Here is a 16,233-nt window from a genome sequence, read left to right as displayed (position 1 = left end):
TCACGACCCTTTTTTTTATAATTATCTTTTTTTCTTATCATTTTTTTTTCTTTTTTTAAAAAATAAATAGATTTAATAAAAAAAGTAAAAATTTAAAAAAACAAACCTTCAATTTTTTTCATAAATTTTCAATTTTTTACATCATCACCACACATATAAACTTTTTTTATATATTAATTTATTTTAAAATAAATTTTATGTTGTGTTAAAGAAACCCCTCAAAACAATTTTTTTTTTATTGTTTATTTATAATAATTAATGTATATTAGTAAATAAAGAAAAAAGAATGAAAATCAAATTTTTATTTTTATTATTTTTAATAATAATAAATAATATATATATTACTTTTGGATTCAACAACAATTATGACCAATTAAATAGTTTCGATCAAAGTAGTAGTGAGAGTAGTTCAGGCACCAACTCAGAAGGTTGTTATGGTGTACCAAATCCACATACAGTTTACACACAAAAAGAAAGACTTGTAGCATCAGTTAGTAACGGTGTATTATATCAAACAGGTCCAAACACAAATCAATTATATATTTTACATTTATATGGAACACCATTTGAAATGGGTGAAGCCCATGGTCAATTATTGAAGGCTCAAATTCAAGATTTACTGCCATCATTTATGGAGTTTGCTCAAGTAGCCGTAAAGCAATTTATCAAAAGCAAATTTGCAGAAAGATTACCAGCTTTCTTAATTTATATTATTGAAACCTTTGGTGTTAATGCTGCTTTGGATTATGTTTCTTCAGCTACCAAACCATATACTCCACAATCATTCTTTGATGAATTAAAAGGTATATCATATGGCGCTGAGGTTGATTATACAACTTTATTAAGAATTCATTCATTTGCAGAGTTATTAAAAGCAACTTGCAGTATAGGTAAATATTAATATACACATAATTTCAAACAATAAGTAGTTCACATTATTAATCATTACTATTTTATTATAAGTTGGTGCATGGGGCGACGCAACTTTAGATGGTCGTTTACTTCAAGTTAGAGCATTAGATTGGGGTATTGAAAACCCATTAGTTAATCATCCAGTACTTATTGTTTATCATCCAGAAACAGGTAACGGTGGACCATTTAGTATTTTAACTTGGGTGTCATATGTTGGAGCACTTACAGGTTACAGTCAACGTACTGGTGTTTGTGAAAAAGTTTGGTTAACATATAATGGCACTTACACACACGACGGCATTCCATTCACTTTAATGTTAAAAGAAATTTTACAATATGATAATAACAATATCGAAGCATTAAATCGTATTTACAATACACCAAAAACCTGCGCAATCTATGTTGGAGTTGGTTCAAACGAAAGTGCAACAGTAGATATCATAGAGTACTCTTCAAGCACAGTTAGGGTTTTCGATGACGAAACCCCATTCCCCGGTTTTGATCCATCACCACCAGATCACCCAATTATTAAAAATATAGTTTATGTAGATCGTCACTCCCAACCTTCAAATGATCCATGTTTAGCAAATGAATTAATTTCAACTTATGGTTCAATTTCTGCAGCAACTCTAATTGATACAGTTGGTAAAGAGGAAACTGGTGATCTCCACGCTGCAGTCTATGATTTTAGCGAAAATGTAATTTATGTTTCAATTGCTTCCACAAACATTCCTTTCCCATTCCCAAACAAAACCATGCCTTCACCAGCTTACAAAAATCAATTTATGAAGTTGGATATGAATACTTTATTTAATCTTCCAAATCCAACCAATAACAAATAAAAAAAAAAAACAATAATTTAATATTCAATTTTAATTGAATTGAATTTAAAATTTTTTTAATAACAAATATAAAATTTATTTAAACAATAAAATTTATTTAAAACTCCATAGTTTTATTTAAATTAATTTATTTATTTGTTTTGTTTGTATATTTGTATGTTTGTTTATTTATTTATTTAAATCGCCCATTTTTAATTTCATATTTGAAATAAATAATTTTTGTTTTTTTGTTTTTTGTATGTGATATACAATGCATATAATCACAATTGCTACAAAAGCTATAGAACCAATAATGATACCGGCAATTTTAGCAGCAGATAAACCATTGCTTTTCTTTGAACAAATAGAGTTTTGAGAATCTTTTGAAGCGGATGAAGAGTCTAATAAAACAGAGAAATCTGGGTCAATTGAGACGTGATCAGAAAAGTAGCTCATTGATATGGCTATTAATGAGTTTTTTGAATGTTGGTTACTTGGTCTTTCGCTATCTATTGGTCTACTTGAAATGGTTTTAATTGAAATGTAATCATAAATAGCTCTTTTTATAAATCTACCATATAATGATTTATTATCCACTTGAATTTTTAAATGGAGTTATCCCCATTTGTTGTATTACCAAAATCTGATGATGAGCAAATATCATTTGTTTTTGATGACTCAAAGGATGCTGACATTATTAATTCCAATGAGTTTAATCTTGATTTAAACTGATATTTATCAATATCGATAGTATATTTTATTGTTGAAGGGTTCATATGAATGATTTGATTTGCAAAAGTTACATTACTTTCATTTTCATACCAAACAAGTTTTGCTTTAATATTTGAATTATCAGATATGTCGTTTTGATAGAGATGACTTTCATTTGATAGCTTTGTGTAGTTCCATTTGTCAAATTTTTTTTCAAAAACAATTTTACCAGTGATATCTATTTCTCTAAGTGATACTATTGACACAATTGATTTATATATTACGTTTTTATCATTATGAGATATATTTGCCATTGGTTCGTTGACATCGATATCTATATCAGGAATTATTATTGTTTGGGATAAACAATCTTTGCCGATCCATGGTGAATAGCACACACAACCAGTACTGGAGCAATAACCGTTTGATGGTCCTCCACATTTTGGTTTTCCTTCACATACTTGGTCAGGATTAATTTCATAGTCGGGGGTATTATCTATATCATTACCAATAATGATTTCATAGTCATCTTGGTATACTTGGGTGGAGCTATTTTCTTGAAATGTAAATTCAATAAAGAATCTTGATAACCCATTTGGCAAGTTTCTTAATTTTAATGCACTTTTAAAGTTTTTATCGATTTCAACTTTAACTTTGGTTTTGTTTGGCAAAACTAAAGATACTTGATCTACTTTGCTAAAACCTCTTCCATATATCCAAATCTCTTTATCTTGTTTTAAAATTCTATTGGTACCTGCAATGGATGGATAATTTAAAGACATTATAATTTCAGTTCGATCGATTTTATATTTGAATCCTGCTTTATTTAAATCGTCTGTGGTAAAACCTGAATACAACCCACCATTATTTGTTATGGTATAAAGTTGGAATACCATTCCAAACGGATAACCATAACCAATAGGTAGTTGACATTTATAATTAAACTGGGCTGTAAATTGGTCGATTTCATCAATAGAAGTAATGTTTTTACATTCATATATGTTGAGATTCGTTGTGGCAACGTAAATAATTGGAAATTGGCCTTTCTTCAAACCGGAATCTTTATCTTGTGCTATAACTTTAAATTCTAAAAATCTATTATGGGACCCAACGTCAATAGGATTTGTTTCATTTGGAGCATTTACTATTTCAAAGAGTAATAAATTTGGGTTAGAAAGGTCTTCTATTGGTGTTGGACAAAAGAAATAAACACTCAAAAGGTAAGGATTATTTAAATAGTTTATAAAGGGGTTTGATAGTCCATTTGCGGATGAGGTACCACCACTAAAGGTAATTCTGGAGAATGTAGAGTTGAAACCTTGCTCATCAAACAACTTTACTTCTATTAAATCAAATTGTGCACCAACACAATTTTCTGTTGAGAGTTTAACTTTGATAGCATAAGATCCATTATATTTGGTGCCACTAATAGCATCTTTTGGTGTTAATGTAAAGTTGTATAACGATCCATCATCAATATTTCTAAGGGTAATATAACCTTCTTTAAATCCATTATATTCATCTATAATATTAAAAGTGTATCCCAAAGAATATTCATTTTCTTCTAATTCTTGCTTTTGTTTAAAATTATTAAAACCAATGTCCAAAGGTGGTTCAAGAGGGAATTTGCTTAAATTTTCAAAAATAGGACCATATAAATCTAAATCTAAAAATAGAGAAATAAAAGAAAATGTTAAAATTTGGTTTTTAAAACTATTATTTGAATATATATTTTAATAATAATACTTTTTGAAATAACCCTAAGCTGAGAGTCATTAGATAAAGAATTACTTGGGACATAGTTGTTGCAATCAAAAAATAAACCATATGGAATTTTGCCAGGTAATGAATTTACATAAAACTCTATCTGGAATAGTTCTAAACTGGAGTTCCATCTTGAATACCACAGCTTATCAGTTGGATAATCGTTAAAGTTTAGTTTGGATGATGCAAATTTATTAACTGGATCGAAAAGTACTAGGGCAATAGGTGTCTCGATATTTATATTTGTATAGTTGAAGTATAGTATATTACCTACGGTTCTATTGGTAACATCAATTTCATAATATAACATTTTTGAAAAAGTTATATTAAAGATATCAAAATCTAAAAAAAAAAAAAAATTAATATTTAATTATTTATTGGAATTAAAATTTTTATATAAATTACCATCATCAATAAACTTTGGATTTGAAAAGTATTTTAAAGGATTAATACTATAGTAATATGGCTCCATAAGAATAAGCTCACGGCTATGGTAAGCGAGGATCTCTGTAATGGGGTTAAATAGGTCTACATGGAAATCAAATGTTGGCTCTTCCAAAGTTCCATTCAATAGTCCAACTGGGTAATAATATTTCTCGTCGATTAGGAGCTTAAAAATTTCGTATTTTGATTTTAGTTTAATTCTTAATATATAGTTGTGATCAAACAAATGAATAAATTCTATATCTTCAAAAGTTGGCGCGCTAAGATCTATTGGAATAATATTAATTAGTTTTTTTTTTTTTTTTTTTAAATATTAATATTAATTTACCATATTCTATAGATTCGACCTCTATTTTGAAACCTTCTGTAAATTTTGTGCCGTTATAGCCTGATACAATAAATTTTCCTTCTTGATATGCTAAATAAAAAACTATTAGAAATAGAATTTTTTTTTTTTAAAAATATAAATATTTACATATTGGTTCTGTAAAGAATGAAAATTTAACAATTCCACGTTTATCACTTAATGAATGGCCAAATGGGAATGTAGATTCGTAGGTATTATAATACTCTATATTGAATGGCCCCAAAATACTGGTTTGGGTTAAAAAGAAGGAGACAGTAAAATAATTATCTTTCGAAATTTCTTGAGTGAAATTATATTTATCTCCCATATCGTTAAAAGATTTATCTTTATAAAATAAAGAGTATAGTTAATATAAGTTTAGAAATAAATAGAATACTATTATCTTATAGCTACCTTCAACATGAATTAAAGAATTTAAAATATATTTATATCCGGGTCCATCTTGGGCTCCTATGTTGTAATTTGTTTCATAAAGGTAATCAATATTACCAATATATTTGGTTACACCGTCTTTGCTTGAAATGGGTCTATAATAAAAATCACTTGAAAGTATACCCTCATCACTATATTGAAAATAAAATGGTAAGGTATATTGATTATTTATTGACTTGAATGAAAACAATGGCCCATAACCAACTGAAAGTTTTGCCAGAACATCATAACCTAATGCTGGATATCGTTGAGCCTCTATGATATTATCAGTTACTATATGCAAATATAAAAAAAAAAGTTAATAAAAAAAATAAAAAAAATAATTAAAATTTCAAATTATATTTACCGCTTAAATTAAAATAAGGCTCTGGTCTGAAAAATACTTCTTTCTCCCCTCCATTTGGATGTATTGAAATATAGGGTGTGTAGTTATACCCCAAATTTAATTCTGTCATCAGAAATATAATTTTATTGTAATTGTTAGGTAAACCAAATAAAAAACATTCAAAGCAATTGGAATTTATCCTATGAACCTGAGACTTTACATTTTCAAATCGAAAATATGCAGATATATCCCCAAAAACATCCAGCTCTAAACCACGAGGTGAATAAGATTTTAACTCTAAACTATCTGGAATTACTTTGGTAAATTAAAATTTTATTTTGTTAGTTTATTATTTTTTTATTTTATTTTATTTTAATTTTATTTATATTCTATACTTACTTGAGCATTCATAGTTGATAAAATATTCTATATTTTCTGGAGTAGTTGCATAAAGTTTTCTGAAAACAGGTAATTCTGAATAATATGCAATAATACTATGATTATAGACACCTATTGGAATTTGATTAATAGTTACTTCATATAAACTTGCTGTAGTATTTGAAATAAGTAAAATTGGTGACCAAAAATAAGAATCGAATGATTGATTATTATTTGATATGTGCAGTTCAACTGAATCTGGTATCTCTGGGTCTCCAACCAGAAATATAAATGTAAACGAGCAAGTATTCACATACCCATCATATTTGAAATATTCTCTTTTATTTGGTGTTACATCTTGAATATATAGTTTTGATTCTATCAAATTTACATAAAAAAAAATAAATAAAAAAGAAATAAATAAAAAATAATTTTTATTTCCCATTTCCAAAAAAAAAACAATTGTAAATATCAAAAAAAAAAATAAAAAAAATATCAAAATAAAAAAAAAAAAATTTGCATAAAAAAAAAAAATCAAAAAAAAAATCAAAAAAAAAAATCATCATTAAATTAAACCAATGGAATTTTTTTCATGATGCCAGGCACGAATCGTTGAAATTTTCCGAATTAAAATTTTTTTATACATACTACAGTAATTTATTTTTTAATTAAATAAACTTAGTATTTAATAATTTTATTTATAAATTATTAAATACTTTGGAATGACTTGATCAACTGAATAAACAACTACTTCATCATAATTCAAATCTTCTCCATTTTCACCAAGTACCGAGTCGAAACCAGGTGATGGGCTTGTTAAGCTTTTATTATTGGTTTTTAGTTTTTTACCCCTCCCAATTAAAACATTATTAAGGAACATGTATTTGTATTCATTGTTGTTAACTGATTTACAGTAGTCATTGCTCTTGGAAGAAGTAGCAGATAAGTATACACCTGCACCAAATCTTTGGAAAGTACGGTTTGTAAGGGGTGGTAGTCTATAGCTTTCGTTTATAATTCGGCAAACATAGCATGAAGTGGAGTCACAGGTGGTAATATTTCCATCTAATCCTAAAAAGCAGTTGATTTTAGTCCCATGAAATCTCCTATTTTCATTACCAGGTGTCATAAATTCCCCTAGATGATTTGTTTTTGATGAAAAATTACCAGATTCTTCTAATAATTTTCTTTTTTCTTCAAAGTTTGTTTTGATAATAAGAGGATTATTTATTTTCAAAATTTTATGTATATTAGGGAATGGGTGGCGATTATCTTTATGATTCCATTTATGAAAAAATTGGTTTTTGACGGATTGATATTTTTTATCATTTTCTTTTAGTTCGGAAACTAGACCTGTACTATATGAATTATAGTGGACTTCAGAACAAAATTCAGTACCAAACTCTACAAATTCTTGACAGTCTTTTATAACGCACAATGGTTTTGTGAAAAATATATCAAAAAAATTTTTTATTGAATAAATAATTTTTAAAATAATTGATATTTTACCTAGATTATAAAGATAACCATGGTAAGCTCTACAAAATTGATAGGCACTATGCCTTTTCCTGTTACACCCTGGATAAATACAAATATTGGATAAATTCATTTTAAAAATTATTTACAGATATAAATGTAAAAAGATAATAATACAACACAATTTTAAAAATAAAAAAAATTTTTAAAACTATTAATAATTTTTAATATATGATACTTATGATTTTTTTAAAACTTAAAAAATATAAAAAAATGATTGTGATAAAGTATTTTGAAAAAAAAAAAGAAAAAGTAATACTTATAAAAAAAAAAATTATGCCTAAGTTTATTTTTTAATTTTTTTAATTTTTTATAATTTTTTTCAATTTAGATATAATAAATGTTTATGTTGATTGTGTAAATCAAAATTTCAAAAGAGTATCAGCAACGAATCGCCATTGTTTTAATGTTTTAATTTTATAATTTTATTTTATTCGGTTTTATCTTGAGCGTCGTCTTTTAAAAAAGTACTTAAATATTCTACAGCGATTTTATCGGAAAAAGATAAATGATCTTCGTAAGAGATGAATCCTAAATGTGCTCCCCATCTTGTGGTGGCTAAAATTGTATTTGGGTTTGATTTGAATTTGTCCCATGGGAAACCGGCGACTGGTGCGATTGGATCGTCGATGGCATTAATGAAAAGAATTGGTTTTTCGAGCTTATCAATGGATTGTGATGATGATGCAGCGAGATAATATTGTTCAGCAGTTTCGAAACCAAACATTTTACTTGTAACAAGATTATCGAAATCCATAATGGTTTGACATGCACCAATTTGTTCTTTAGTTCCATATTTTTCTAAACGATCGCCAAACTTGAAGGCTAAACGCTTCAAATTATTGGCTAAACCTTTGTTATAGATTAAATTATTTATGTAGGTTGAACTGAGATTTTTGGTACATTCGATCATATTCATTGGATTTGAAATTGAAACATGTGCAAGATATGGTGAGTTTTTACCGGCTGCTGCTAAATAGTTTACAAGAATTGCTGAACCTAAACTGAAACCAACTAAAAACCATTTTTTAACTGATGGTAATTGTTGTTGAACATATTCTGTAATGTATTTGATATCATCTAATTGAACTGCACTATAAAGTTTTTCAGCTGTTACTTTATTGCCTGCACAACCTCTATAATTGAATACGACACATCTAAATCCTTTTTCTTTATATGCTTTTCTAGCAAAATATTGAATATAACGTTCATGTGATCCACCTGTTAAACCATGACAAATTACAATTGTTGGGGTGTCTTCTTTAAATTCTCCTAATTCGAACCAATCTAAAGAAATGGTTCCATTATCTGCTGGATTTATTAATGATTCACTATTTAAAATAAAAATAAAAATTATAATAATTTTTTTTTAAAAAAAAAAAAAAAAAAAAAAAAAAAGATATTTTAAAAAAAAAAAAAAACAATTAGAAAAATGTTAAAACATAATTAATAAAAAATGATTGTAAATATAATTTACATACCGACGAATTGGTAAATTTAATTTTGGGATTTTAAAAGAACCATAATAATTCATAACATGTGAATTGTAAAGGTAATATGGTGGATAATAGGTAACACCATTTCTAATGGTTGGTTCTGATCCCTCTATATTATTAATTCTGTCATTATCAGTTACCTTGGCATTATATTCTTGGTAAAGTGATGGACATTGCTCTAAAATTTTAAGATTTTCTTCATTTGAGCTATCAAAATATAATTTAACTTCAGCTTTATCTCTTGATGAAAACATATTTATTTATTTTGTTATATATTGGATAGTTTTTATTTTTATTTTTTTATAGTTTTTATTTTTATTGTTGCTAATTTAAATTTTTAATAATACAATTAAATATTACTACTATTATTCTATATATTTTATTTTATATGAAATAAATATAAATACAAATACAAATAAAATTATTATTATTATTATTATTTGAATAAATTTAATAAAATAGAAAATAAAAAACAATTAATACTTTAGAGATTTAATCTTTTTTTTTTTTAAAATAATAAAATAAAAATAAAAATAAATTAAAAAAAAAAAAAAAAAATTAATTTTATTCGTTTTTTTTTTTTTTTTAATTTTTTTTTAATTTTTTTTTATAAAAGCGATATGAATAATACTTTTTTGGAAGTCGTGACATTATTTTTGTTTTAAAATAGAAATCTATTTTTTTTAATTTATTTTACTGGATAGTAATGTTGTATTGTATTTTCACAATTGGTGTTTAATGATGATTTTTTTTTTTTATACACACACAAAAATAAATGGTTTTTTTTTATTTTTAATTTTTTTTTTTTGAATGAGAAATTCATTTTTCCCAACAACACCCTATTCAAAAAAACAATACCAAATTATTATTATAATAACAAAGTTTTTGATAATAAATTGTTTTATTTTTATTATTTTTATTATATTTATTATTAGTTTTTATTTTAATACCAATTTATTACTATTAATGTTACCACTTAATTCATGTTCATTATCTCTAAATCGGTAAAAATTATCACTATGTTTACTAATTCTAAATATCTTTCTAATTGTTTTGTTTGATCTAATTATTTCTAAGGTTTGATTTGGAACTAAAATTGTAAATAATATTAAAATTTCGAAACCAATAAATCTTAAAAAGAACAATACGGAAAATTCTAATTCGAATGGGATGGTTTCCAAATTACACAATCTGTTATCTGACTTCTCTATTAAACAGTCAATATACTTGCCCATCTTTTCATTGTATTGGTCCATATTCAAACTGATGGTACCACAAAATCCCAATAATAGCAAGAATTGAATCCATATAAATATTATCGACAAATATTGCTTTACTAAAATTGAAACCAAACCTTTTCTTTCATTCACTTTTTGTTCTTTTGAAATCTAAAATAAATAAAATGAAATGTTTAGTTAGTATTATTATAATATTATTAATATTTTAATTAGTTTTTAATTACTCTGTAGATGTAGATGGCAATAAATATTATAAAAATACTTCCTAGAGATAGAAAAATAATGTATGGTATCCAAAAGAAAAACATAGTGTCTATTTCATCTAAAATCCAACAGGTTATACCCGATACATAATAGCCATAACCATATCTTGCAAATGGTATAAAGGTTAGAAATATTGAAATTACTTGAATAGCAATTGCATTGTATTTTTCAATATTGGCGCTACAACCTATTTTTTTTGATCTAAGAAATAAATCTAAAACTAATGAAAACCACCAGAAAATAGCACTTAAACTTCCATATTGAAACAATACACCAGTTATACCACAGCCAATGTCACTTTGTCTTGCATATTTGTGTTTTGATGGGCTATTTATAAAAAAAAAAAAAAAAAAAAAAAAAAAAAATTAGTATTATATAAATTAATAAAATAATAGAAATAATATTTACCATATTAATTTTTCCCCTACAGCAAAATAAAAAACTATTTATAAAATTTTAAAATTAAAAGCTTTTTAAATAAAGTGAAAAATAGAGAATAATATTTACCATCAGTCAAAGTAAAACAAAAAATACCAAGTGCTAAAAACATTTTGGAAAGGGTTTGCTTATTAAATGGGGGCTTATTTAAAATAGGGGAGGAAACTTTTAAAATAATAGCAGATGATACAAAGCAAATGGTACCCGATATTTTTGAAAGATAGGATAGCTTGGATAGGTGCTCTTCTTTATAAATTGGACCTGGACATGGTAACAGACAATTGGTTTCGTTTTTACTTCCACTCGCATATACATATCCATGTGTATAGTCGACATTATGGAAATCTTCAGACTCCACATACAGTCCTCCCTTTTCCCTATATTTTAAAGGATAGGGGCAGTTTTCACCAGATACCAAAGCTATATTTATAATTACTATAACAAATATTAAAATAACAATTTTTAACATTTTTTTTTTATTTGTAATAAACAGTAAATAAAAAATAAAAATTGTATTACAATACAATAAATTTTAAAGATAAAAACTTTGGTTAATTTAAATTTAAAATTTTTTTTTTTTTTCATTTTATTTTTATTTTTATTTATTTTAATTCAGCAAGTTTAAAAAACTTTCTCACATGAGTGTTAACATTTGGTTTATCTTATATAGAATTTCTTTATGGCTTGGGGTTAACTTCGATTGAAAATATATTTTATTATAATTTTAAGAAGATATAAATAGGTGTGTGTTGAAAATTTAAAATTAAAATTAAAATTTTTTTTTTTTTAATTTTTTTTCATTTTTTCCTCATTTTTTTTTTAAATTGTTTCAATTTTTTTTAACACTTTTGGTTGTTGTTTGTGATAATTAAATCTATTTTTAAGTTGTGTGTTTGTATGTTTTTTTTGTGGGTTTAAATAAAAAATAAATATTTAATTGTATATAGATTACTTGTGTGTTTGTATGTGTGTTTGTGTGTGGGTGTGTTGTTAACCATTACTTTTTCATTTTTTATTTATTTTCATTAGAATAGTATTATTAATAATAATAATAATAATAATAATAATAATAATAATAATAATAATAATAATAATATGGTTCATTTGCTTATTATTGGTGGTGGGATTGCAGGGTTAACTTGTGCAGAATCATACAGTTATTTAAAACCAAATGATAAAGTAACAATTTTATCATGCTCACCAATTTTAAAGGTTTGTTGACCTTTTTAAATGGTTATAATAATAATAATAAAATAATAATAATAAATACTAATATTCTATTTTTACCTTATGTTTAGACAGTTTGTAATGTTCAAAAAATTAGTAAAGTTTTAGAATCATTTGATGTATTTGAATCTAAATTTACCGATGTGGAATTTAATAGTCCAAATATCAATGTTGTTGTATGTGATGTTGATTCCGTTGATGTAGAGAATAAAATAGTAAAAACAGATAAGGGTGGATTCTCTTTTGACTATTTATCAATTTGCTCAGGAGCAAAACCAAATGTAAAGTAGTGTCAATTAAAATATTGTATACTGATCATAAGATTATAGAGTCCATTATTAATTTTTTATAAAAAAATAGGTAATTAAATCATCAAATAATTTTATAGGAATAAGAGATACAGATTCAATTTTAGATTTAAAGGATAGATTAGAAAATTCAAAAAGAATATTAATAGTGGGTAATGGCGGTATAGCATTGGAGTTAGTGCATGAAATTAAAGGTTGTGAAATTGTATGGTCAATCAAAGATAAACATATTGGTAATGCATTTTTCGATAAAGACGCATCCAACTTTCTATTTAAATCAAAACAAGAACAAAAAGAAAAGCAAGATAGTAATGATAATGACAGCGAAATCATGATCAAGGAAAACAATAACACAGGAACTATTTCAAACTCATCAGTTTATAAAAATGAAAGTGGCTCAGCATTGGGGCCCCAATGGTACAGTAAATATAATTTTAACCAAAATCAAATGGTCGATAGCGTAAACGCCAATTTAAATATCGAGTACGAAACAATAGTGACAGAAATATACGATAACGACGACAGTAAAGAATCAAATAATTTTATAAATCAACAAAACTTTAAAAACGAAAGCGAAAAGAAATGGCCAATTTATGCAAAGTTAAATAATGGTAATGTGTATGGATGTGATTTTATTATATCGGCAACTGGTGTAATACCAAACTCCAATGTATTATTAAAGAATAGAAAACCGAGCGAGCATGTTGCCCTATCAAAAGAGAATGCTTTGGTGGTCAGCGAGCAAATGGAAACCTCAATTAAAGATATCTATGCAGCAGGTGATGTATGTAGTGTCGAATGGAATGACTCAAAGGTGTGGTTCCAAATGAGATTATGGAGTCAAGCACGTATTATGGGCCGATATGCAGCCCAATGTATAGCGAAACAATCCGTCAAAGGTACCAAGGATGAAGATAACCTGGAAGAGATTTGCACAAGTTTTGAATTTGAATTGTTTGCACATGCAACTAAATTTTTTGGTTTCAAAGTAATAATGCTAGGATTATACAATGGTCAAGGTTTAGATTTGTCAAATCAAGAACAATATCAAATCTATACAAGAGAGATTTTGGGTGAACAATATGTCAAAGTGATTTTAGAAAATGGTAAACTAATTGGTTCGTTATTAATTGGCAATACAGATTTAGAGGTAATAATATATACATATATTAAAACTATTGTAAATCCAAATATTAATTTAATTTTAACTTTTTTCAAAATATAAATAAATAAATAAATCTTTAGGAAACTTTCGAAAACTTAATTTTAAATCATATTGATTTATCAAGATATGGACCAGAAATTTTAAACCCAGAAATCGATATTGAAGATTATTTTGATTAAAAAATATATATGAAACAAAATAAATAGTTTTTTTTTTTTAAAATACAGAGTTTATTATACTAAATGTTTTTCGTTTTTTCATTTCTTTATCAAAGACTAGATTAAATAAATTTAATAAATAATTAGTATTGGTTTTATAATAATTACAAATTTATATAAATTATTCTGTACTTACAATAACTATTAATTCTACATTGGAATTTCAATCTTTGTTGATTTAAAAATCCCAACATAAACAATAACTCCATTGTTATAAATAATGGGGCAACAAACATTGCAAGTGGTTCTGATGGTAATCCTGGTGTGATACCTTCAAATATTAAATGTCCTATGATTAGCAATACCAAGGATATACCTAATAATGAAATACCATCTGTGGTTGCTTTTTCTAAACCCAAGTTATCAATCTTGCTATTTGCTAAATAATCTGTTAACATTATCCATATCGAAGTTATAACCTATAGTGTAATAACAATGAAAAAATTAAAAATTTATATTTAAAAAAAATATAAAGTAATATATAACAATAACATACACCTATTTTGGTATCTAAATATACACAATATGATGACAAAGCCAGTGCCACCAATGTGCTTATTCTGACTTGAATATGATCATATAGTATACTTGTGTAGGGTTCAATATATATTTTTATAAATTCAAATTCGGTTAAATTATTCATAAAAATAAAACATGTAAATATAACAACAGGAATAACCACAATATGTAATAATTTATTTCTATTTTTTTTAAAAAAAAAAAAAAAAAAAAAAATTAAAATGTGTGTTAATACAAATTTAGTTACAATTTAAAAATAAATATGATTTTAAAATTTAAATTTAAAATTTTAAAATTTTAAAATTTAAAATTAAAATTTAAATAAAACACTGAATTTTTATTTTTATTTTATTTTTAATGATTATGATTATGATTATTTATATATACATATAAAATTATATTATTTATTTTTTTTTACTATGTATATATTTACATCTTATTATTGTGATGAACAGCATAAAAACCATATTGATCAAGTAAATTAAATAACACCATTTTATAAAGTAATTATTAATAATTATTTATTCTTTGTTTTTTGTTTTTTGTTTTTTATTTTTTTTTGTTTTTACTTTTTTTTTTTTTTATGATTATTTTATGATTATTTTATGATTATTTTTGATTTTTTGATTTTTGTTTTTTGATTTTAAAAAAAAAGTATACTAATTTTGGGTAATACTTTTAAAAATAAATTTTTTTAAATTTATATTTTTTAAAAAAAAAAAAAAAAAAATAATATTAAATTATAAATAATATAATTTCTTTTTTAAAAAAAATTTAATAGTATACGCTATTATTAATAATATCATTTATAATTATGATTATTATGATTGTTAGTAATAAAAGTATTAATTTATTATTTTTGAAATTAAATAGTTATCTTTTTTCTGAACCAATCTGCTTATCATCATACAACTTTTAATTTAGTTGTTAAATGAAATAATTAATATTAAAATAATTTTTAGATTCTATCATAACTGTTTCTTTTTTTGGAATTATTTAATTATTTAATTATTATTTTTAATATTAAATATTAATTTAAACTATTAAAAAAAAAAAAAAATCCATTTGACACAATAACAATAACACACTAATAAATCTGTTAAAAAAAAAAAAAAAAAAAAGTTGAAAAAATTGAAAGAGAAATGTATTAAATAATTTTTTTTTAAAACAAAACTTTTTCCTTATCAAATAAACTCACATTTCCCCTTCGTCGACCCTTTTAAAAAGATATAATGTCACAATAATTATGATAAATTTTTATAAATATTATAACACATACAACATAAATAAAAAATGTAGTTGATTAAAAAAACAAATAAGGATACAAGTACTATAATAAAACTCTCTCTTATAATTTATTTTTAAATTAAAAAAAAATAATTTAACATAAAATTTCTCCAATCTTTAACATTTTTTCTTTTTCTATTTCCTTTTTTTTTTATTTTATATTATTATTATTAATATATTATTATTTATAATTTATAATGAATAATTTAACATGATCAATAAAATAAAACTTGTAGTAATTTGATCATTTTATAAAATAAAAAAATAAATAATATTTTTTATTTTTGGTCATTTGTTATGAAAATCATATTTGAAATTAAAAGTGGTTTATTTATTTAAATCTGTTTTTCTAAAATTGATGATATGTGCATGCTTAAATATTC

At 24.4% G+C, this 16,233-nt stretch overlaps 8 protein-coding genes across 8 annotated transcripts; 2 read left to right on the top strand and 6 right to left on the bottom strand.

Annotated features, from left to right (window-relative positions):
• Positions 1–286: 286 nt before the first annotated feature.
• DICPUDRAFT_153322 (uncharacterized protein) lies at positions 287–1,754 on the top strand (the record flags this gene model as incomplete). The annotated part of the gene is made up of 2 exons (XM_003288965.1): positions 287–890; positions 964–1,754. The coding sequence occupies 2 exons, from the start codon at positions 287–289 to the stop codon at positions 1,752–1,754; spliced, it is 1,395 nt and encodes a 464-aa protein (XP_003289013.1).
• Positions 1,755–1,922: 168 nt separating this feature from the next.
• DICPUDRAFT_153321 (uncharacterized protein) lies at positions 1,923–2,189 on the bottom strand (the record flags this gene model as incomplete). The annotated part of the gene is made up of 1 exon (XM_003288953.1): positions 1,923–2,189. One exon carries the CDS (start codon positions 2,187–2,189, stop codon positions 1,923–1,925), a length of 267 nt encoding a protein of 88 aa, XP_003289001.1.
• Positions 2,190–2,338: 149 nt separating this feature from the next.
• Positions 2,339–6,475, bottom strand: DICPUDRAFT_79781 (uncharacterized protein; the record flags this gene model as incomplete). The annotated part of the gene is made up of 9 exons (XM_003288952.1): positions 2,339–4,110; positions 4,191–4,550; positions 4,614–4,919; positions 4,981–5,070; positions 5,128–5,343; positions 5,413–5,724; positions 5,798–6,091; positions 6,176–6,427; positions 6,472–6,475. The coding sequence occupies 9 exons, from the start codon at positions 6,473–6,475 to the stop codon at positions 2,339–2,341; spliced, it is 3,606 nt and encodes a 1,201-aa protein (XP_003289000.1).
• A 373-nt stretch (positions 6,476–6,848) lies between these two features.
• Positions 6,849–7,283, bottom strand: DICPUDRAFT_88311 (uncharacterized protein; the record flags this gene model as incomplete). Its single annotated transcript, XM_003288951.1, has 1 exon — positions 6,849–7,283. The coding sequence occupies one exon, from the start codon at positions 7,281–7,283 to the stop codon at positions 6,849–6,851; it is 435 nt and encodes a 144-aa protein (XP_003288999.1).
• Positions 7,284–8,095: 812 nt separating this feature from the next.
• Positions 8,096–9,487, bottom strand: DICPUDRAFT_55809 (uncharacterized protein). The gene is made up of 2 exons (XM_003288950.1): positions 9,172–9,487; positions 8,096–9,021 (listed from the first exon to the last, which is right to left on the bottom strand). The coding sequence occupies exons 1-2, from the start codon at positions 9,438–9,440 to the stop codon at positions 8,121–8,123; spliced, it is 1,170 nt and encodes a 389-aa protein (XP_003288998.1). The 5' UTR covers positions 9,441–9,487; the 3' UTR covers positions 8,096–8,120.
• A 637-nt stretch (positions 9,488–10,124) lies between these two features.
• DICPUDRAFT_79778 (uncharacterized protein) lies at positions 10,125–11,595 on the bottom strand (the record flags this gene model as incomplete). Its single annotated transcript, XM_003288949.1, has 4 exons — positions 10,125–10,574; positions 10,649–11,015; positions 11,097–11,130; positions 11,196–11,595. The coding sequence occupies 4 exons, from the start codon at positions 11,593–11,595 to the stop codon at positions 10,125–10,127; spliced, it is 1,251 nt and encodes a 416-aa protein (XP_003288997.1).
• Positions 11,596–12,221: 626 nt separating this feature from the next.
• DICPUDRAFT_88309 (uncharacterized protein) lies at positions 12,222–14,005 on the top strand (the record flags this gene model as incomplete). The annotated part of the gene is made up of 4 exons (XM_003288964.1): positions 12,222–12,338; positions 12,425–12,634; positions 12,714–13,811; positions 13,907–14,005. 4 exons carry the CDS (start codon positions 12,222–12,224, stop codon positions 14,003–14,005), a joined length of 1,524 nt encoding a protein of 507 aa, XP_003289012.1.
• Positions 14,006–14,148: 143 nt separating this feature from the next.
• DICPUDRAFT_88308 (uncharacterized protein) lies at positions 14,149–15,058 on the bottom strand (the record flags this gene model as incomplete). The annotated part of the gene is made up of 4 exons (XM_003288948.1): positions 14,149–14,463; positions 14,541–14,608; positions 14,699–14,745; positions 14,997–15,058. 4 exons carry the CDS (start codon positions 15,056–15,058, stop codon positions 14,149–14,151), a joined length of 492 nt encoding a protein of 163 aa, XP_003288996.1.
• Positions 15,059–16,233: the final 1,175 nt, after the last annotated feature.

The sequence above is a fragment of the Dictyostelium purpureum genome (genome assembly GCF_000190715.1).
Source record: "Dictyostelium purpureum unplaced genomic scaffold DICPUscaffold_156, whole genome shotgun sequence".
Taxonomy (NCBI): Eukaryota; Evosea; class Eumycetozoa; order Dictyosteliales; family Dictyosteliaceae; genus Dictyostelium; species Dictyostelium purpureum.
The sequence above is the reverse complement of the archived record's forward strand: the minus strand, read 5'-3'. Positions and strand labels throughout refer to the sequence as shown.

Excerpts from the sequence above, each read along its gene's own strand:
- DICPUDRAFT_55809 (XM_003288950.1), bottom strand. The coding sequence starts at position 9,440 with ATGTTTTCATCAAGAGATAAAGCTGAAGTTAAATTATATTTTGATAGC. Across the intron at positions 9,022-9,171 it reads TTAAATTTACCAATTCGTCG|TGAATCATTAATAAATCCAG; the intron begins GTATGTAAATTA and ends TATTTTAAATAG.